The sequence below is a fragment of the Calidris pugnax genome, unplaced genomic scaffold, assembly GCF_001431845.1.
Source record: "Calidris pugnax isolate Ruff unplaced genomic scaffold, ASM143184v1 scaffold24, whole genome shotgun sequence".
Taxonomy (NCBI): Eukaryota; Metazoa; Chordata; class Aves; order Charadriiformes; family Scolopacidae; genus Calidris; species Calidris pugnax.
In genome coordinates, this window is record NW_015090922.1 from 39,541,792 (window position 1) to 39,563,952 (window position 22,161).

Genomic DNA, 22,161 nt, shown 5'->3' on the forward strand with positions numbered 1-22,161 from the left:
TCCTTTGACATTAGTTATGGATTATGCATGCAAAAATTGCTTAAAACTTCCATTACTATCAAGGTATTACCTGGACAAAGAATGTCTGCCACAAGACCCCTTGTTCAAGCAAGAATTAAAGATAATGGGCTAAGTTATAGGTTTAATTGGATTTCTCCCACCTCTTCATTCTGGCTGCCAGTTTTGTTCCTCTTTTATTCTCATCCTTTCCTTGTTCGCGTTGGTTTAATCACTGATGGCCAGTCATACTTCTCCCAAAATAATGCTATTTGTACTGTGCAAGTCAGATAGGAGGCAAAGTAATTACTAGAATTTCTGTGCTTGCCTGGAAATAGATTGGAACTCGGGTCTGTTCTCTCTTGAACTGTCGTCCCAAGAACATGTACGTTACCACAGGCATCCTGAAGTTTTCCCAAATTCACATATCCTGTGTTGTGCAGCCACAAAGAACGTGGGTGGAAGGGAGAAAGGGAGGGAGGGTTTACCTTATGAAGAAAGAGGATGCTTGGGTCATTCACTCCAAGCGTTGTAAGTAATTGGCTTCAGATTTGTTTTGTTCTGGGGAGATTTTAATTAAGCTTTTTTTTATATGCTGTTTAATAAACATTTGTCCATAAGCGGTATCTTGTGATCCCCATCAGTAAAGCAGGAGGATTAATTTGCATGTTGTTGTTTGTTATTTATTTAAACAGACACAGAAATTATACTGAGTGTTCAGCTAAGGCAGTGGTGATGGGTCTCTGCTCTGGAGAGTACAGCGTCTAAAAGTACATGTAGCATCAGGATTATTGTTGTGATTTTTGGGAAAGGTGGTTTGTTTTGTTGGGTTTTTTTGAGTTTTTTTTTTTTAAGTTTGGATTGGGAGAATACGAAGGAAAATTCCAACATAAGCAACTGATACATACGGGCAGAAGAGGAGCCCAGTGCCCTTTTTTTTACACCAGTGTGTGGAAGCAGATTGCCGGGGAAAACATTTAAGAAATTGGAGCAGTCTCCCAGCTTCTGGCAGTCAAGGTGTTATTGCCTCTTCGGGTTTCTTGCATGTGTTACTTGGTACCTCGCAGACCAGATTTTCATTGCTTTCTGACAGGACACAGAGACGTGTTGCAGAGAGGTGCTCAGAACACGGGCATGGCTGTACCGGGTCAGATGAAGGGTTGATGCAGCCCCGTGTCCTGCCTCCAGCAGAGGCTTTAATTGGATGCTGAGAGAAGAGTGGGAACAAAGCGAGCATGTGATACTTCCCCCGGTAACTCTCCCAGCCTCCAGCTATTTTCAGTTCAGGGACTTCCTGAGCCAGATGTGCCTCTATATATTTGGTAACCCTCAGAGGCTGTATCTTCTGTGAACTTGTCCAGTCTTTGCTTGAGCCCACGTAAACTTTCAGCTTTGAAGACATCATTTGGCAAGGAGTTTCAAACATCTGCTACCTCTGTGACGAGAGAACCTCTTTCTCTCTCCTTCGTTTTGATTTGTGCTTCTACCTGTGTATTTTATTGTCTCCTATTTGTTGTGTTGAACAAGATGGTTTTATAGCTTTTCTTACTTCCTGGTGTCTTTTCCATGCTCAGAGGGTTATAACTTCCTTGTATGGAAACTGTTCCATACCTTTGATCATTCCTGTTGCATTTCTGTGAACCTTTATGTTTGACCCTTCCTAATACATATGAGAAGTCTGTAGAGAGGGATTTTCTTTTGTAAAAGATGTGCTGATGTTTCTTAGTTCTGGTCTTCGTTCTTGGCTGCACTGATTTATCCAGAATGTTTGTCAGTCCTGTATAGTCTTCAATTACTCAAATGTCTGGGGTTGTTTTGGTTGCCTTTTTTTTTTATTATTTTTTAAAAAGCCATACTCCAGTTCTCACCCACTAAGGCAGCTCCAAGTTAGAGGTTATGTATCATCATTAGTAATTCAACCATTTCATTCTTGAATTTATTTAGATCTCTGTGGTGATGCTGTATGGTCTTGAGCATTTCTCACCCTTCATTTGTCAATTTGTTCCATGAATAGTCCCATCATATGCAGAAACATTCATTGAGTCCCTCACAAAGGAGGACTCTGGCATGGGAACCTCCCAAGAGTTTTCCACAGTGCACACTAGTGGAAAAAATTTGTTAAGCTTCTCTGTGATGGCCCTGTTTTCTCTGAACCTCCTTTTATACCTTGATCATCACTTGGCACTCCAGACTCTTTGGCAGACCTCCTGCTTCTGATGTGTTTGAAGGAATTACTCATTACTCATTTGATTCCCTATCCTAGCTGTTCCTCCAGTTCTTTCTGGGCTGCTTATTACATTTGAAGTGCCAGAGTTTAGTCTTTTCTGTTTTCTTCATTTGGACTTGGTGTCAGCTTACTGAAGGATGCCTTTTTGCTTCTAGAAACCTGTGATGAGCCATGCTGATGACCCTTTGCTCTTCTCAAATCTTTAATAGGTGGTGAATATGGGTTCTGTGCTTTCCGTGTGGTTGCTGTTAAGCAGCTTTGATGCCGCCAGTCAGATTTTATGTCTTGTAGCTGTCTGGTAGAGCTTCATTTTAACAAGCTTTCTCCTTTTTATGTAGTCGCCCTTTTTGGAGTTAAGCACAACAGTAGTACGTTCCTTGATTCTCATTGTTCCTGCAGGGATGTTAAATTTAACCATTATGGTCACTGACGTGGAGTGGTTCTGCAGCTGTAGGATGTAGAAGTAGATGATTCCTGCTGCTCAGGTCTTAGAGCCAAAGGCAGTGGCTCCTCATGTAGGCTCCATAACCAGCAGCTCCATGGAACCACCTTTAGGTCTCTGCTTTGTCGTCTGCTTGCTCAGTCTACATGGGAGGAGTTGAAATCTCGCTCTACACAATCTTGAACCATGCCTCTGCTGGGTTCCCTTGGTGTCCTGCTGATGGTGTGAGTCTGGCTGTGTATGATGATCCTAGCACTCACTCTTCCTGACCTGACCAAGCTCCAGGCCTCCGTTGCTTGGTGAGGTGGAGTTTTGTTTGATTTGTTTCTAAACTTTATTTGGCATATAATGTTACTCTGTTATTGGCTGTCTTCCCTGTTTTTCTGTCTGTCCTGGGATGATGCAAAACAGCGACCCACCGATTGTCTCCCTTCTACCATATTTCTGATGTCACTACTGCTAGTGCTTTTGTTGAAGGCTTGATGTTCCAGTGATCCAGTTTTTTTTCTACTCCCCCCCTTTGCATAGAAGGCAATGTATTGTTGGATTATTTTTTTTGCCACGCTTTTTATTCTGCAGTCATCTGTGTATCTGGTTTCATTCCTTGATTGTTCTCATTGTCTTCGCTTGATGACCCAGAATCTCCATGTCTTCATTTCTCCTAATAATGCCATGGTTTTGAACCATGTGTTCTTCTGATCCCATCTCTTTAGTTTAAAATTTCACTTTTTTGATCCTTAGGTACCAGTGTCCTGGTTCCTATGTTCAGTGAGCTCCAGCTCTCCTGTACAAATATCTTTATTCTAGAAATACTCCAATTTCTGATGAATCTGATTTCCTGCTTTGTCGCCATCCTGTCAACAGGGCATTCAAATTTTCTTTTTCTTCTTCTTTCCAGAAGCCCATATTTTGCTGTCAGGATATCTTTTCTTTTCTTCCTAGTGTTACTGGGACCCAGATGGACCACAACATAGGTTTCTCCTTAGCATTTCCTAGGAACCAGTCCAGGCGCTGCGACCTTTGCAGCTGACAGGCAAATCACCATGTGGTCTTCTGTCAGATCCCAGACTCCAGCTGTCTGTTTGCCTGATGATATTCCAACACACCCTTTTTAGTTTGCATTATAACTGCCTCATTTATGCATCAGCAGGGAGGAGGGGATTTGTGAAAAAAGGGTTACTTTGGTCACAGAAACATCTAACCGCCTGTGAAATGATGGTGAAGGAGATGGAAGCGTGAGCGAGGAGAACTGCAGAGGTGGGGTTACAGGGCTGACCTTAGCAAGAAGTAGGATTGCCGACTCCTGGTAGAACTAATAGGAGCAGATCAAGTTGTGACAGTAAAAACGATCTACACACATGTTTAAATTTGACTTTATATTATTAATTATCACCTAGCAAATATTACTATGTTGTTGAATGACTGTAGTAAGTTAAATTTAGGTAGAACAGGTATGTGTTTACATGTGGAGTAAACAGATTTACTGGTGTGTCAGACTCAGTGGGAACAATTCTGAGATTGGAGCATTTCAGATGCGCTTGGGTATTTGAGACATTTGCTTAGGGCAGGGTACGCAGGGCTAACGGGAGATCCAGTCTAGAAGGGAGAATTCCTATGTTGCATCTTTAATATCATCTGAAATGGTACTAAATACCAGTGTTTAGGGGAACAACATAGATACTGCTTCCATATTGCCTCTATTTTAGGTATCAGGAGCTTTTGGAAAGAGTGCTCTTTCAAATATCTGAAGAAAATGTCAGTGTCTATTGATATAAGGCTTACAGAGTAAACTGATGCAGGAAACTCCCCTGACTTTGTAATTGACTTGCTTTTGGTTGCAACTTAAATTCTTAGGCTGCGTGTGGGTTTCTCATTTCATGATATGTGTGCTGATTTCTCTGTCAATAGGACCTGTAACAGGTTATTTTGTGTTGTGCTTCTGTTTTGTTTTTATTTTTTTAAAAGGCTTTATCTTAGTAGGCAGGGAGGAGGCCAAGGGAGATTGCAACAAAAACAAACCTGCCAAACCCTGAGCTTTGTCTGTGTGTAAAGCTTAAACACACATGCATACGCAAGCTAGAAACCTGAGGGTTGTGTGCAAAACATTTCATAAAAATTAATACTTTATTGCTCAAAAAAAGAGGCATTTCTCTTTCAGTGTCTGTTTTAGAGTTCTGCCTTTTTTCCACAATTCTGCTTTTGGGTCAGTGCATCAGAATGATTCCTCTGTCGACTTGCCTCAGTAGCGTGCCGATGGAGAGCAAGCATTGAAAATAACTGCTGCTGTATTTTAAGGGTGGGCATGATGGGATCGTGATGCTCAGCATTTTCCTTAAAAGCTCTTCCTGAAAAGAGTGACCCCACAGAGTGCTCAGGCTTATGGCTGAGTGAAAGAGTAGGACTTTCGCCTCAGGTGTGTGGCTGAGTGTATCCCTTCTGTTGCCATACAGATGTGACATAGGTGATGCTGTGAAATTGAGCGAGGTTGGAAGGGACCTTTAAGATCATCTAGTCCAACCATTAAAGAAAAAAAAAAACCAACCAAAACCCCCTGACACTAAACCATATTCCTGAGCACCGTGTCAACTTGTCTTTTGAATATCTCCAGGGATGGTGCCTCAACCACTTCCCTGGGCAGCCAAGAAAAAAAAAACCAACCCCAAAACCCCCTGACACTAAACCATATTCCTGAGCACCATGTCAACTCGTTTTTTGAATATCTCCAGGGGTGATGCCTCAGCCACTTCCCTGGGCAGCCCATTCCAATGCTTGATAACCCTTTCAGTGAAGAAATTTTTCCTAATATCCAACCTGAACCTCCCCTGGTGCAACTTAAGGCCATTTCCTCTTGTCCTATTGCCTGTGACTTGGGAGAAGAGACCGATCCCCACCTCTCTACACCCTCCTTTCAGGCAGTTGTAGAGAGCGAGGAGGTCTCCCTTCCCTTCCCTGAGAAGGACCCCCAGCTCCCTCAGCCTCTCCTCATAAGGCTTGTGCTCCACACCCTTCACCAGCTTCATTGCCCTTCTCTGGACCCGCTCCAGCACCTCAATGTCTTTTTTTGTGGTGAGGGGCCCAAAACTGGACACAACACTCCAGGTGGGGCCTCACCAGTGCCCAGTACAGGGGGGCGATCCCCTCCCAAGTCCTACTCCCCACGCTGTTCCTGACACAGGCCAGGATGCTGTTGGCTGCCTTGGCCACCTGGGCACACGTCCTCTTCTGCCTCAACTCATGTTTTTCCTTTTTGCTCTTTCGACAGATACCGCCTCAGTATGGCCAGCAAGGTGTAAGTGGCTACTGCCAGCAGGGCCAGCAGCCGTACTACAACCAGCAGCCACAGCCTCAGCATCTGCCACCCCAGGCACAATATCTGTCGCAGGCCCAGCAGAGGTACCAGGCTCAGCAGGTAAGCACCGTCCTCCGCCACCGACAGTCACCCTGGAGCTAAGTGTAAAAATGATCTGTGAGAAATGAACAAAACCCACCTGACCCCCCTTTTTTTGAGCGAACAGTGTTAAAAGCAAAATTAAACGTGGTATCAGACAACATCCTTCTGAAAAGTCTATGGGGGATATACATACAAATACATCTGCGCACACTTTTGGGCTTTATTTTATATCAGCTTTTTTTGAATAAAGCCAGTGGATGTACCCCAACAAGTATTAATTCTGCCTGTGAAAAGTAGTAACAGTTTGTTGATCAGATGTCAGTGGAGGCTGGAGGTTTTTCTTGTTTTGATAAAGCCAGTGTATGTACCCCAACAACTATTAATTCTGCCTGTGAAAAGTAGTAACAGTTTGTTGATCAGATGTCAGTGGAGGCTGGAGGTTTTTCTTGTTTTGCTTTGTTTTCCCCTCAAAAGACAGACGTTGTTGAGAGCTCCTGTATCTAATGTGGTCATTGCTTTTCTGGTTTCCTATTATTTCGTTTGAGGATAGATGAGTTTAAGGCATTTTGGTGCTACTTTACCAAGGGAACTTCTTAAGAGATATTTTTAATTGAGATTACAGCTATTCATTTGAATGTTGTCAGTTTGCACCTCCAGTTAGTGAAACTGCACGATTCAATATCCGTTGCCGTCCTTGAATTCTGCTTTGTATATTAGCCATTAAAATTCACTTAAAGTGATTCTTTTTTTTGTCTAAGATCAGGAGGGATAGTATGTGGGTCTTCTTCCCAGAGCTTGAGAAGCCTGTATTTTAGATACTGCACAAAATGGATGTGTGTAGCTGCTGCAGCTGAACGTGTAGGCTCTGTTCTATCTGCAGTCTCAGCTCTGTTAATCACCAAGAGGTGATCTGGAAACGGAAGGATGAAACTAAAGCATACTCGCCATCCTGGGAAATCTAACAAAAAAGTGAGTTGCTCAAGACTGGGTATTAGTGGAAGCATCAGCATTTGCTGCAAATCACCGGGGAATTCTGTCAGGCATGGTTGATTAACATTTTGGGATAATGCTGGTGCAATGTAAAAATCTTAGCTTGAAATAAAAATAGTCTGTAAAATAAACTAACAAAAGATGCCATAAAGTAGCAACGATACAGGAGGCTCCCCTCCTTTGATTTTAAAATAAAGCTATGATAATTTCACTGTGTAATTACATGTTAATTTTTCTTCATCTACATTTTAAAATTCCATTGAGAATTAACTTTTTTCATTAAAATGCTGGATGGTTTATGAAATAGAATTCTTAATTGTATCTATGATATTCTTGTAAATGTCACCACTTTCCATCTTTTGGATTATATGTAACTGTGACTTTAAAGATTGCAGTTGTGTCTTTAAATTTAATTTCCTCGCTTTTTACTTTACCATTAAATGCTTGATTTCTCTATGACATGAAAATACTGTTCATAAGCATCTTGGTAAAGTCTTAGCAGATAAAGTCCTAGTAATACAGCCTATGAGATAGAAGAAAAACAGCTGCTCCAATGTCCACATATCACAGTTTGTGAAATTGAAATGGGTTTTTTGTTGCCTTGGACACCTCATCATATTTTAAATACTGTCAGTTGAATGGATTGAGTATTTCAGTTTTAAAAAAACCCTGAAACATACCAACTAGACAGGACTTACGAAATAACATGATACTGATTTATCTGTTGATACATGTTCCAATTACATCATTTCCTATCAGAGCCAGTAAAGTGAAGGTTTGTGCAATGAAGTGAGGGGTATCATAGCAGAGGATAAAGTCAAAATGAGACCAAAGCCTTCCATATATTACGGGTTTCAGAGAACTGGGATGAAGAAAAAGGCAGGGACAGATTCTCAAGTAGAAGATATGAGCCTCAATGTAACCAAATTTCTTTTTTGAGGATTTGAGGGTACATTGAAGGAGTGTCTAAATCCAGGCTCCAAGGATGATACAGGCATCTCAAGGTCAATAGGCATTTTTGCCTGAATCTGCAAATTCAGACAATATATTAGATCCTCACTGACACAGCCTTGTGGTTAGTAATCCTTAGTGTGGGAATCACACCTGAAATTCTTTGTGGTTTGTGAATGACTGGTTGGTTATCCTGTTCTTCAGTAGTGGTCAGCCCCTTAAGTTTTGAACTCTGATCCCAAGTTCTGAATTATGCGGGCTTTTTCCAGAGTTATTTTTGTATAGATGGGTCTATTTCATGTAAAATAATAAGTAGTCCTTAACACCTTGGTGCTTGCTCCCTTTCTTTTCCCCATCTCCAGATTGGTTCCATGGCTGCTCTTCCCCATCTCAAGAATCATCAGATGAACACCTCCTCTCTAATGTTCCTCTCTAAAACCTCACCACTATGTTCTTTCCTGTTCTTTGGAAACTGCTAATCTAGAAAACAATTCCCTAACACAAGAAGTCAAAGACTATACTTTTGTCTCTTCAGCAACAGTGTTCGTTCTCTGCTGATGATGCATAGTAGAGTTATTGTCAAGTGGTAACCAGTGTGTATAATACAAAAATTAATATTAGGATAACAAAAAAGTTAGGAGTGTATGTCAAATTCTGCTGCTGAGACAAAAATTGTAAAAACTGTGGTGGTTTTGAGCATACATGTCTCTGCTTGTGTGAGACTATCTTTTGAAAATAAAGTAAACCCTAATTTTTAAATTATTAAAATTGTAGCAAGAGAAATAGGAGTAGGTATTCATACAGTTTTAGAAGTTTTAAGGGCGGAGTTCTCTGAATTTTGATATATTGGGCAGCCTTACTAAGGGAAAGCCCAAGGGAGATCTTACTGCTATTTGCAGCTGCCAACCAAATGGGAAGATGTGGAAGAGAACAGAGCCAAACTCGTCTCAGAGGTGCACAATGGAAGGATGAGAGGCAGTGAGGGCAGGCTGGGACAAGGGAAGTTGCAACTTGGTTAAAAAAAAACCCAAACAAACCAGCCAAACAAAAAGAAAATAAAAACCCCCTAGACTCCCCACCAAAATTACCATGAGGGTTTTCAAACAGAGGAAGGAGTCTAGAGAGACTAGAATCTCCATCCTTGGAGATGCTCAAAATTCAACTAGGCAAGCCCCCCAAACACCCTGTTCTCGCCAGGCTTGCTTTGAACTGGAGGTTTGACTGTATGACCTCTCTCTGAAGGTCTCTTTGAACCTATGTGATTCTGTGTTGCTGTAATTTAATACTGGCTTTATATATTGTAAATAGAATTTAAAAATAAGCTACAAAAATCATATAATACCTGTTGCACCGGTTGGTGTATCTTTCTTATCTCTACTCTTAAAAATATCAGTCCATCCTGTTTATACAATCTTGTCAATTAGAAGGCTGAGGTCATCTCAGTCATACAATCCTTTGTCAGTCATCCTGAATTTTTCTCTTTCTTTCCAACTTTTTTCCATGTTTTCTGTCTTCATTAATTATTTTCTCTTCATACTGACTTTGTTGCTTTTTGCACTCAATATCAGTGCAAAGTCCTAGTTTTGAATCATCACAACTTTGAGGAATGTGTAAGGTCGATTGTCTCAGGATGTTGGCCTCAAGAAGAGAAGATGGCCTATGAAGATGTTCTTGCCTCATGCTGGCTAGCCAGAATTATGGAAAAACTTTAGACTATAAGTGTTTTACTTGAAGAAGCGTGGTTGGATCATGAAGCAAGAGAAGATCACTGCAGTAATACTGAAATAGTTCATGGTAGCCTCAGCTGTGGATCAGGATGTTATTATTCTGGTTGTTCTCCAAGTACATAACAAAAATGTGGTCTTTGCCCCAAAGAGTTTACAGGTTGTTCTGTGCCTGGTGGACTGGAAGCTGATCTTGCTTGTAGCTGGGGAGCAGCTGTGAGGTGAAGAAGTTTCATGTTCTGTTTCAGGGTAAATCAGCCATCTCCACAATTGTTGCAGTTGTGATGGGAGTGGGATTGAACTAGTTTTACATCAGGATGGAGCAAAGAGATACCAGATTAAATAAAGGGGGCTTCTCAGTAATTTGGTGTCTTTTCCCTGTTGTATTGTCTTTATTTCCCTTGTAGAATTATGTCAGCCTACTTGTTTTGGATCTTGTCAAGCTGAAATTGGTGTTTATTCTGGATGGATGATGGACTTTTCCTTGCCACTCATTTCCTTTTATGTAAAAACCCATAGTGTGGTGCACTCCATAGTGTGATGCCCGGGTATTCTTTTATGGTGAGAAGACCGATATGAAATTTCGTATGGATAATGTTTTATTTTTGCTCTTTTAGACATAATGTGAGCAAGCTTCTTTAGTATGGTAGAACTCTTACTGTTGTGCCTTGGAATTGTCTTGATGCTCGTCTTCTCACCTGTTGTGGAAGTGTGAAGCCATTGCTCCTTTTCCTTGTCTCACTTGAATTCAAGATGTGATCTTGTCAATAAAAGTAAAATAATAGATAAAATAATAAGTAGATAAAATTAATTTCTGGGACTGTTCTGGTGACTTGTGACTTTCCATTCTTCTAATAAGCGTCGAGGGGAAGGAGGAGAGTGGGATTTATTTGACTGTTTGAACCGTAAGCTGTTTAGATCATTGTTAAATTGAGTACGTGGTGGCAGGAAGGGAGTTTGGTAGCAGGTGATCTGATAGCAACACTGGTGTGGTTTGCTATGGAGCCACACTGTGGGCCAGCATCAGACATCCCCTCTTCGTATCAGGAGCCTGCTGTGTAAAAGCCATTCAAGGAAGAGCTTTGTTTGAAGCAAAATTAATGCAGTAGCGAATTCATTGATCATGAGGTATTGCCAGTAGATGTAGATATCGCCTTGTTTTGTTTTATTTTATTTTTTTTAAACTTCTTTTTGCCTTTACTGCTCTTTAAAAGAGAAGAGAAAGATGTGCGACACTACTACAGCGTTGCCCTTGGCAGGGTTTTTCATCTTGAAATGGCATATAGATGAATAAATGCTTCAGTTGTTTTTGCAGTTTTAAATCTTTTGCCATGAGTAGAAGTGATATTTTGCTCAAGAATGTCATGTAATTGCAAACTTAAACTGTCATCATTAAACACTATTTTGTTAAGATAGTGTGATGTATATTTTGGGCTATTATGCTTTCCAACTGGCTTTTAAACAGCCATGTTTATGTATTTTCTTGTTTTATGTAGCATGTGTTCATATGTATCAAGAGAGGATCGTGCCTTTGAGGTTTAATGCGTTATTTTATGAGTTGGGACCGTATCACTTTTTGACAGATGAAATGGATCTGCAAAATAATTATGGTCTTACTCTTAGTTAAACAAAAATAGTTATTTTATTCTACACCTGCTGCTGCTATCCTGAAGTCATCTTTTTTTGGCTTGTTTTAAATACTCCTGGAAGCTCTCTGCCCACCTGCTAGTGCTATCCTGAAGTAATCTTTTTTTTGGCTTGTTTTAAATACTCCTGGAAGCTCTCTGCTTGCTGGTTTCCAGAGTAGTGTGGGGTTTAAAATGAGATTAAAAGGGCAGAAAAGCGTGGCAGGTCCTTGAGGTGGGACAAGTGAGTGCATTTCTCTGAGGCTTCATCCTTCTGGTTAACGCTGTGCACAAGGAGACTCTGCATGTGTGTTTTAACACCATTCTTACGTGGTTACCATCATTTATTTTAAATGCCTTAAAGCAGCAGTCAGGTAGTTCTGGCTCAGTCTTTAACCTGCTTTTATTTAAAAGGAGAAAATGTTTTATAAACAGGCAAACAAATAGGACTCCCTCACTATCAGGTTTCATTAAAATGTTGTAAAAGTTAGCAAAAACCTTGTTCCCCCCCAGTATAATATCTTACTGATAACGATGAGATTTATTTAAACCCAAATTTGTCATAGGACAAAGAGTAGAATAACTAATGGGTATTTTTTTCCAAAGAGTGGGATGAATGTGGTTCAGACCACTAAGAATTTGTGAAGGATTTCAGTAATCCCATGTAGAAAGGCATCCAAATCATACCGAGGTGGGGGCCATCTCTGGTCATACCTGGGTTGATCTCTGCAGTCAGAGGGTTTGGGACCACTTACAGTCCTGCAAGGGGCTGTGGCTCCTCTCCAGTTCCCCAAAGCCCTCCATGGGATCAATGGAGGCCATAAACTTCAGGTTTGTTCCTGGACTGGTGATGGTGGTTTGATCCAGTCTCAAGAGGACGACGAGAATGTTCTTGTGCAGACATCTGTTTCTAGCGTTGAGTCAGTGCAAGGTAGGACAGATAAAACATTACCCGATTTGAAACAGTCTTTGAAAATGTGAACAAAATGTGAAACTAATTAATCTGTTTTCATGTCCAAGCTGTATGACTGTCATGAAAACAGAACAAATTGTATTGTGGCAAAATGCATCAAATTATTAAAGTGATTTTGGTACAATGAGGATGAAGTCTTGTTTTTAAATTCAGTGAGTGCTGCGAAAGGTCTTTTAACAGTGTAATAAGCAGCGTGTTAATTAGCATTGTCAAGCTGTTTTGGGGTGTAACACTACAAAAATACTGTTGTTATAAGTTAGGAGTAGCTGTGCTACATGCAAATACCAAATTCATTAGTAAGTGATAGAGACAATCCTCAGTGTGTCCAAATTTAAGTTTTATACCTCAGACAATTATTCTTGTTAATGAAATCTTCACTTACTGGAGTTACTAGAAACTGGCATAGAATTAGCAGTGAACTGTACTGTGGTTCAGTCTTAACTCCTGCAGAATTTAATTTAAACTTCTTTTAGAATATATGGGTCCTTGCAAGTACCATATAGCTGCTCATGGCTTGGAGTTGTAATAAAAATTGTTCGTCCTTCTGTCCTTTTTACTCTTGTGTCTCTAATCATCTACCATTAGATGAGTGGTTGCACTTAATATTTTGTTGTGTTATGAACCACAGGAAATCAGAGAAGGAACAAGCTTGGAGGTTAATCTGACATTTGCTGCCAGGCATATAGGAAAGCATTCTTTGTGGAAGTTGGCTATTACAGTTATATGAGAACTCATAATCAGATTTAATGTTCAGAAGAGATTGTTGCCTGCCATCGTTGGCAGTGGCTGACACGACTGCTTGGTGTGTACCATAAATCCCTCATGGCTTCTGTCGTCTCAGCAACAGAGGTGCCTGGTGCCCAGTGTATATTCACGCTGCCTTGAAGAGCTGGGCTTGTTTTTAGCTTAGAAGCAATTATTTTCCTTCCAGGGTAAAGTGGTACAAGGGAGAAGTGATTTCTTTAAACTATTCAACCCCAAATTCAAGGCACTAAGAAGTTTTGCTGCTGATGGGTGCTTGTTGGTTTGCTTTTAAAAACACCGTAACTTCAATCCTGGCTTCTAGACAAGCTACCAGTGACCAGCACCTCTGAAAGGCAGTTGTCACCTTACCTTGCTGAACATTGAAGTGATTTAAAAACAAACAACTCTTGAAATACTTAGGAACTGTACTGATCCTGTACATAAAACCAATTTATCCTTTTTGAGCCTTTCTTAAGCGCATGGTGTTTCCAGAAAGGGCAAATGAGGGTTGAACCTGTGTAGGTTCGACGAACACTAAACTGCTTGAAGTCTTTGCCAGTTAGATTTCTGCTTCTATAAAAAGTCTTATTTCATGATCAGGATGCTGCTATGACAGCAAATAAGTGTTAAGCATATGGCTATTTATCTGTGTGGCAGAGGTTACTTACTCAGCTCAGGAGTTCAGTGAAACAGTGACTCCTGTTGTGTGCTACATCTTCTCCCAGTAGTGGGAATAGCTGATTATTGTCCATTTGGGGGATGCTCTGTTTGCTCAGCATTGCTTATATCGTTCCAGGAAAAGCGTCGAACCTTTCTCTTTTTCCCCTCAGTGATTTATATCTGTATTTATAAGATTATAATAGGTGCTAGCTTGTCAGACTTGGAGAATGATCTTCCAGAGCCAAGTAGCTGGGAGGAATAGAGTCAGGCAGAAAAAGCAGGGATAATTGTCTGTAAACTCGCACCTGAGCACGAACACAAAATTGAGGGCATCGCACGGAGCAGGACTCACAGGAACACAGGCTTATTTTTGCTAAGGGCATGTTGACCAAACCCAAAAAAACCTGCATTCAGATTTTTGAGAAGATTTTCTCGGCCCTGTTATTTTACAGCAAGCATTTACAGACACAGTGATTGTTTTAGCCAAATAAAAATCGACTCCAGTCTATAATGTCTTGAAGCCTTTAAATTTAGCATGTATAATTACTCCTTACGCATATCTGTCTTTGTCATAGCTTGGATTTAAGTGATATTACTGGTAAAAAAGTAGCATTTTGTCTTGCAAAGTGGTGCTACTGTTGATGTATAAAATGCAGCAAGCTTGTTCATGCTTCTGGTTTATAATTGTCTTTGACAATTGTACGGCACCTTCAATTTAAATTTCCCTCGTCGTAGTTAAAGCATTTTCCCAGTCCGTGCCTTCTTTCGCTGTGTCCATCTGTTAATTCGGTTTTCTGCCGAAAGCAGGCTTTTCCGTCGGCGGTTTGAAGGAGGAATTTTGAAGGTCAGCTCTTCTTCTCCCGCGAAAGCAGCAAGTGCACCTCTTCAGGCATCTGCTGCTGACGGGGGTTTGATGGGATCTGGCCGGATGGTGGGAGGAGATGGGTCAGAGCACGCTGCAAACCTGTCTGGCAGGAATGCTTGTGACCACCTGTACCCTGCTGGGTTTTTAATTTTTATTCCCCTGGTTTTGCATCATTCTAAGCCTAATAGACATACCGCGGCTCTCGTGCTTGTAAGATGAACAATGCAGAAAGGGCCTGAGCCCTGACAAATTGTTTTCTGCCCTGAAATGTTTTAGTTTGCACACAGTGTCATAAAGAAACTCTGGCAGTAAGAGCCTCCTTTCAGCTAAATTGGAAAGAGAGAAAGTCTGGGGGGAAAAGAGAGGTCCTATTTTGCTCCTTTATTTTTAAGTGCTCAGTTACTGTGTAAAATCTATCACGGATTTCGTATTTTATGCTTAGAGAAAAATCTTTTTCATGAGTTTAGAGATACAGTAAGATACGTGTGTTCAAATGTATTTCTCAAAGTTCTCGAATCAGTGGTTTCGCATTGATCCACAAAGTATTCTTATTGTTGTTGTTAGGATGATGGTATTTAAAGTTTCTAAATTCTGATTTCTCTCAGTATTTAAATCACAGAAGGTTAATTAAAGCAGTTCTCTATTTTGTGATTGCTTGGGAATAATAACCTCACAAAGCCTGCATTAAATCAGTGAAGTGATAGAATTGCATTTGCTTTATAAAATAACTCTACAAGAGCAAAGACAAAGCCATTTATAGTTCAGTGCCATTAATTGCTTGGCATTTAGATATTAGTGTGAGAGTCTATTAATTAACTTGATAGTAAAACTGTTGGAATACAGGCTGATAAAAACTATTTTGTTTTAGGAGATCAGTGATCATAACTATTGTTGTTCCCTTTACCACTCTCCTTATTACTCAGTGATGATTTTATTCTACTGTTTTTCTAAGAGCAAAATTAATATCCCAGAAAAAAATTTATCTGTACCTTTGAAATTTGGCAGTAAGTTAAACAGAATGAGTTTATCAAAGGATACCTGATCATGTAGTAGTCTTTCACTTTATGATCCATGATTCTGATGGCAGTTCATAGGCAGTTGTCTACGCAAATGATTTAGAATATAAATGCACACATCCTGTTTTAAGAAAAATTTTAAAATGCAAATAGTGTAGTACAGTAAATGAAGTGATAAAGTTGTAAAGTCTGAAAAGCACTAATAAATCTGAGTGGGAGGGGGTTTTTTGTTTGTTTTCTGTTTTTTTGTTTTTGTTCTGTGTGAGCAGTATATATTCTAAATTTTAGTGGTCTTGTAAATTACACCTCATGGCCACTTTCAATGCAGCAGTATTCTCTTATGGCCTTTAAATTAACAGACATTATTTTCCTCAGAGGTGGGGAAAATAAGTTTGTTAATATTTCCTGGCATAAAATTTACCGCTGTATTTTTTTTGGCTGCCCGTATTTTCTTTAATAATTGAAGATGTTCAGGGTACATATATTTAGTTTTATTTTCTGTATTTTGAATTGGGGTTTTGTTGTTGAGACAATGTATTATCTGAATATAGGTCAGCACATATTTTGTACGTATTCATTATCCTTTCCAGTATTTTCCTTTTACTGCATTTCTTTCCTGCTGTAGTAGGATTTAGAATAGATTTTGGAGTGTGCAGCTGAAATCTTACAGGGTGTTGTAGTTGTTGCAACCAGATATAGGCAACAAAGAATGAAGTAGCAAATCAAAGTGAATACAGTACCACTTAAAAAACAAGTTTGCCAGTACATGTTGACAAAACTACTTCTTGTTTTTGTTGTGGGAGAGAGAACAACTGTTGGTTTTGGTGAGTTGTCCGTCGATAAATCAAGCTCTGCAAGAGCACAGCCTCTCTCTTCATGGCTTCCTCGTGCTTCTCCCCAGTTGCTGAGGGCCCATGTTAGGTATCTTCCACATGCATGTTTTCAGGTAGAAAATTAAATAACTACCTATATGCATTTAATTTTTTGGTGTCTGTCCACAGAATTCAAAAAGAGCATGCTCCTTCAACCCTCATAAAAAAGGAGAGGCTTATTCTAGCTTTATTAGTGAGCAATCCTTTACCAACTTTTAATGACAGTTCCTGATTTTAAGTTCCCTGATTTTAAGTATTAAGGAGTAGTCAGTGGTCTGGCCTCAGAGTTCTAAGTTTTCTTTGCTTCTTTCACTTGTTCTCCACCCCCCTTATACCTTCCTCTTGCACTCCCAACACCAGCCTGGTTGGGAATACTTTATTTCGAAAAAAATCATGGCTGTGGTGAAGACCTCCCCACCTCAGAGATTAACAAAATCTTTTGCTGCTGTTGGTTTAAATTGTTGTATTGTGAAGTCCATTGAATTGCTTCTGGTGCTGCTCCCTTCTGTAAATTATTGTTCTCTTTCCACTCCTTGGACTAAGATATTTTTCCACGTGGTGGCTGGATTTAAAGATTGTTGTGCAGATACTGTGTGTCTTCACAGACTGCAGAGAGAGAGAGGGAGGATGGTAATGCAGCTCATTCTCTACCTTCAGTAGCCACAAATATAACACACTAGCCCTCTTGCATAGGGAAAAATTAAGTTTAACCAAAACCGTAGAGTCCAGCTGTGAAAACCTTCCTTACTAAAATTATTACAGTTGTCTTTGCATCTCAACTTCAGTTTCTTCTCCTATGGTTCTGCTGTTGAAAAAATAGTAGGTAAACATAGAATCACAGAATGGTTAAGAGTTGGAAGGGACCTTAAAGATCACCCAGTTCCAACCCCCCTGCCCTGGGCAGGGACACCTCCCACCAGACCAGGTTGCTCCAAGCCCCATCCAGCCTGGCCTTGAACCCCTCCAGGGATGGGGCATCCACAGCTTCTCTGGGCAACCTCTTCCAGTGTCTCACCACCCTCACAGGAAAGCATTTCTTCCTAATATCTAATCTGAATCTCCCCTCTTTAATTTTTGCTGCTTGGTGCTCCCTTCTGTAAATTATTGTTCTCTTTCCACTCCTTGGACTAAGATATTTTTCCACGTGCTGCTCCCTTCTGTAAATTATTGTTCTCTTTCCACTCCTTGGACTAAGATATTTTTCCACGTGGTGGCTGGATTTAAAGATTGTTGTGCAGATACTGTGTGTCTTCACAGACTGCAGAGAGAGAGAGGGAGGATGGTAATGCAGCTCATTCTCTACCTTCAGTAGCCACAAATATAACACACTAGCCCTCTTGCATAGGGAAAAATTAAGTTTAACCAAAACCGTAGAGTCCAGCTGTGAAAACCTTCCTTACTAAAATTATTACAGTTGTCTTTGCATCTCAACTTCAGTTTCTTCTCCTATGGTTCTGCTGTTGAAAAAATAGTAGGTAAACATAGAATCACAGAATGGTTAAGAGTTGGAAGGGACCTTAAAGATCACCCAGTTCCAACCCCGCTGCCATGGGCAGGGACACCTCCCACCAGACCAGGTTGCTCAAAGCCCCATCCAGCCTGGCCTTGAACCCCTCCAGGGATGGGGCAGCCACAGCTTCTCTGGGCAACCTCTTCCAGTGTCTCACCACCCTCACAGGAAAGCATTTCTTCCTAATATCTAATCTAAATCTCCCCTCTTTAATTTAAAACATCATTTCAATAATTTACTTTAAGAGACCTCCACGCTGGAGTATTAGGGACTAAGTTAACAGGTGTCACTGGACTGTGATATGAATATTGTCTATAATGTAACACAGCTTTGTATTTGAGGTGGGAGAAGAAACAAACCCACAAAACAAACCTCACCCGTCTGGTTTCTTTTTTATGAGACCTCAGTGATGTTTTGGGTGTTGCTTGCAACCCTTCCTCGCAGATTTGCGTGTTTTCACGAGCCTTTAGATGAAGTCCAGGCTTTTACCCCGAAGCGCAGTGACAGACGTGCCCCCAAGAAAATGCCGAAGAAATTATTTCCCGGTCTCCCGGCGAGGAAGCCTCGTCCTTGGGTACCTGGCTCCGTTAGCCCAGAGGCGGCAGCTGCTCTGGGTGCAGCTTTTCTCTTTATTCTGTAAGCTGCCTTGGGGCTCGTGGCTGGGCTCTATAAGCTGCGGGCAGTGCCCTGACCTCCTTTCTGCTGGCCAGCCCGACGCCTGGGCCAGCTGCCTGGGCGACCAGGCTACCGCTCGCCGGGGCACAGACACCCCCCCACCCCCCATCTCCCTGCTTCCACAGCAGCTGCTGTGAAAGAAGGGGCAGGTTTTTACATCCTGCCCCTCACCTGTGGGGTTTTTTTTGAGCTGTTTTGGGAGCACAGAGCTGTTCCACGGCTGGGGTTTGCTGAAGAGATGCGTTCCTCCCGGGCTCCTCTTAGGAAGGACTAGTTTGGCAGGGCAAGGACGCTCTGGATGGCACAAAAATCTGTAAGTCAGCACATTAACGTGGTAGTCTCTCCCGAGTGACTGTGAAGAGTATGACATGTAAAAACTGTCAGGGCTCGATCTTTCTTTCCTTTCTTTTTTCTTTTTCTTTTTTTCTCTTTTTTAAATATAGCTTTGTCAGTGAAAGGATGGGCAGGGAGAGGAAGGAGTGGGTGTAGAAGAGGAAAGCATGGTTGGGCTGCTCAGCCTTGTACATTTATTCTTATTTTTTTTTTTTTTAGGCAAAGTCCAGAATGCTCTATAAACATGGGAAAATTCATGGAAATAAAATGCTTATTTTACCCCTTATTTCCAAGTTATATTTCTCAGGTTACCTCTTCAGGTTCTTTCTCATCTCTTTCTTCACACTGGAACTTTACATCTATAGAACAAAGAAACTACCTTTTTTGCCTGTAATTGAAGAACTGACAGCTGTTTATCAGGCTGTGCAATGTGCAACAGTCCCATTTTCATACAAACATCAAACTCACCTATATTTTTTTCATGTGGCATCTTACAAGTAGGAGAGAAGAAAACTAGAAGAAATGTCTTGTTTCTGATTAAATCCACTATTGATATGCTCTGTGATCCATGGAATGCAATAGCGGCGGAAAGAGAATAGCAAGATAAGGGTTTCTGAGAATGATTTCATCTCGGAGCTCTTCCTGCATCACTTGTTTAACGTGGCTCCTGGAGGCCATATAGACGAGACGCATGTGAAAACAGACTAGAGTGTTTAGGGAGAGACCCTTCTCTTTCCTTAATGGGCTCGGATTACCCGATATGTGGGTAGAAGCTACGCTGTCCAAACAGACAATGTTCTTCCTGTAAGATGGGGGCTTTTTTTGACCCTATCTGTATTTTTTTAAATGCTTCGTGTATTCTGCGGGGATACTAACCTTAGTTAGTATCCATAGTTTGAGTTTCTAATAACATGCTTTGTGTATTCTGTGGGGGAAAACCTTCGTTAGTATCCATAGTTTGAGTTTCTAATAACTTCCTGAGGGTTCTGGTAGACTGAGGCTCAAGAATATATTTGCTTATCTAAGTTAAATCTTTTTCCATCAACTGCTGTCTCCTATGTGAAGTATTTCCCCCTCCTTTCTCCCCCCGCCGACAGTGTCTTAAGTCTTAACTTTGTTGTCATTCTGTGATAATTGGGATCCCGAAGGGAGAAAATGGTGTTCCCATTATAGGTTTGTTTGGGTATTGTTTTAAAAATTAGCTTAAAAAGGAGATCTAGGAAATAGTAAGTTTTAGAATGAAACTGCAGATGTCGTTGGAAGGGAAGGTAAGATGGTGAGATGTCTTGCTGACATTGACTGGTCTACAGCTGAGGCATCCAAACTGGCAGGTTTTCCAGAGTTTTCCAGGTGCGTGGTAGGATTTTTCTCTGAGGAGTTAGGTATGGGTTTTGGATGAATTTCCTTTTGGAAAAGGAAATCTTTTGGCGCTTCTCTGAAGCTCTTCACTACCTGGAAACTAACTTGGTAAGGCAACGGCCTACCTGTATCATCTTTGTTTCTGAGGGCACAGTCCTGCCCTGGCTTGACTGTGGGGAAATGATAACCACCTGAAAGAAGAGCAATCACTGCTGGCCAGCCCCACTGCAGCAACAGTCAACAAAACAGCATCAGCATGTTGAGGTAGATGCCAGCCCGTTGCTTGCTGTACTTCAGCGACAGCTGCTTTCCTTGTCTCCATTCAGGTTTCCCTGGCGGTGGTAGGGGGTTGGCTTGAGATGATTTACATGCTCTGGTTATGAGCAAGGTTTATTCGCTTCATCACGTAAACACAGCCTCGCGTGTGGAAGGGGATTACCAGACTGCACTGGTAATCCACCCCCGGTGGTTAGCACTCTCTTCTTTTTTTGTTGGCGTAGTTAGTACTGAGACCTACCAAATAATTTTCTCCTGCAATCACCTGTTCCCTCTGCACAGCAAGAGCCTTGCTTGCTGGTTTGTGCACAATGCTCTCCAGCTGCAAGATACCAATTTCCTTTTCTTCAAGGCTTCAGGGGGTTTTGTTTGTTTTGTTTTGTTTCCATTTCTGACTCATAAAATTCAAGAGATATATATGCATTTCTTCTTGACCTAGGATCTTCTGCAGGAGTCCATCTACATCCTGCAGGACCTCTGCAGACCATCTGCTCAGGATTCAAGGAAACCTCTCTGCCCTTTTGTCCTTAGTGGATTGTTCCCCACAGGGCTGCATTCTGTTGGCTGCTTGTGTGAGGCTCAGTGTTGCCCGTGCCCCCGGGCATAACATTTTTTCAAAGTGCAGCCTTCCCTACAATATTCCTCTAACAGGTTGGCTGTCCTTTGTTGTCGGTTCTCTGCTGCCAGAGAGTGTACAACTTGGGAGGTGGCATGTTAGGTGTTAGGGTTGGGCCAGAATTTGGCTGTTTGTGGGGGTTTAGGGTTTGGTTTTTGTAGTAGCTTTTTACTGCAGAAGGTGGAAAGAATGGAAATGTGTTGGTATGTATTTACCTACACAGAACAAACAGATACTTGGCTAAGTGATAACAAGGAATGTCCTTCTGTAACCCTTAATTTCACTTGCCTTTGTTCTGTTTGGTAGTATCCCTTCAGAGATGAACAAAATAATTCTGTATAGTGGGGCCATGTGCTCCTCTTGGCTGCTGCCCTGGCTCCTCGCTTCCTTTCTCAAGTGGTCTGGGAAAAAAGAATTAACATTTGCTTTTAATTTTGCTGTTGTCACATTGCTGTAGATTTCACTGGTCTCACACTTCAAGTCTTCTAAGGATCAACCAACTGAATCAAGAACATGAGCTAAAATAATTTTTAATGAGTTTTTCAAATTGAAGTCTAGTATATTATTTTCCATAAATTATTTTCCTTCTATTTAACCATCATGGTACTTATCTTCCTGGGTGGTCATGTTATCCCTCTGAAATTTGCTGCAGCAGAAGCGGATGAAGCCTGAATGATATTTCTCACCCAGCCCTCCTTTAAATGTGGTTTCCCCTAAACATGAATGTTTTCACTAAGCTTTCATTTTCCATTAAAAATAATTTAAACTATTTAATAATTAGATTTTATCTTCAGTAGAACTTGAAACAAACGTGCATTTCATCTACATGGTTTCAAGCATTATCAGCACGATGTTCATTAAGGTTTGTAGAGAACACGTAAATGTGGACAGACCTGCTTGTTTTAAACTAGGCCC

General features: G+C 41.0%; 1 protein-coding gene across 6 annotated transcripts in view; it reads left to right on the top strand.

Moving 5' to 3' along the window:
* Positions 1-22,161, top strand: part of ARID1B (AT-rich interaction domain 1B) — a 313,503-nt gene that overhangs the window by 45,247 nt on the left and 246,095 nt on the right. For all 6 annotated transcript variants that reach the window (XM_014950916.1, XM_014950919.1, XM_014950920.1 and 3 more), the window contains exon 2: positions 5,929-6,075. In XM_014950916.1, coding sequence (XP_014806402.1) covers positions 5,929-6,075 — 147 coding nt within the window. The remainder of the gene's footprint in view (positions 1-5,928; positions 6,076-22,161) is intronic.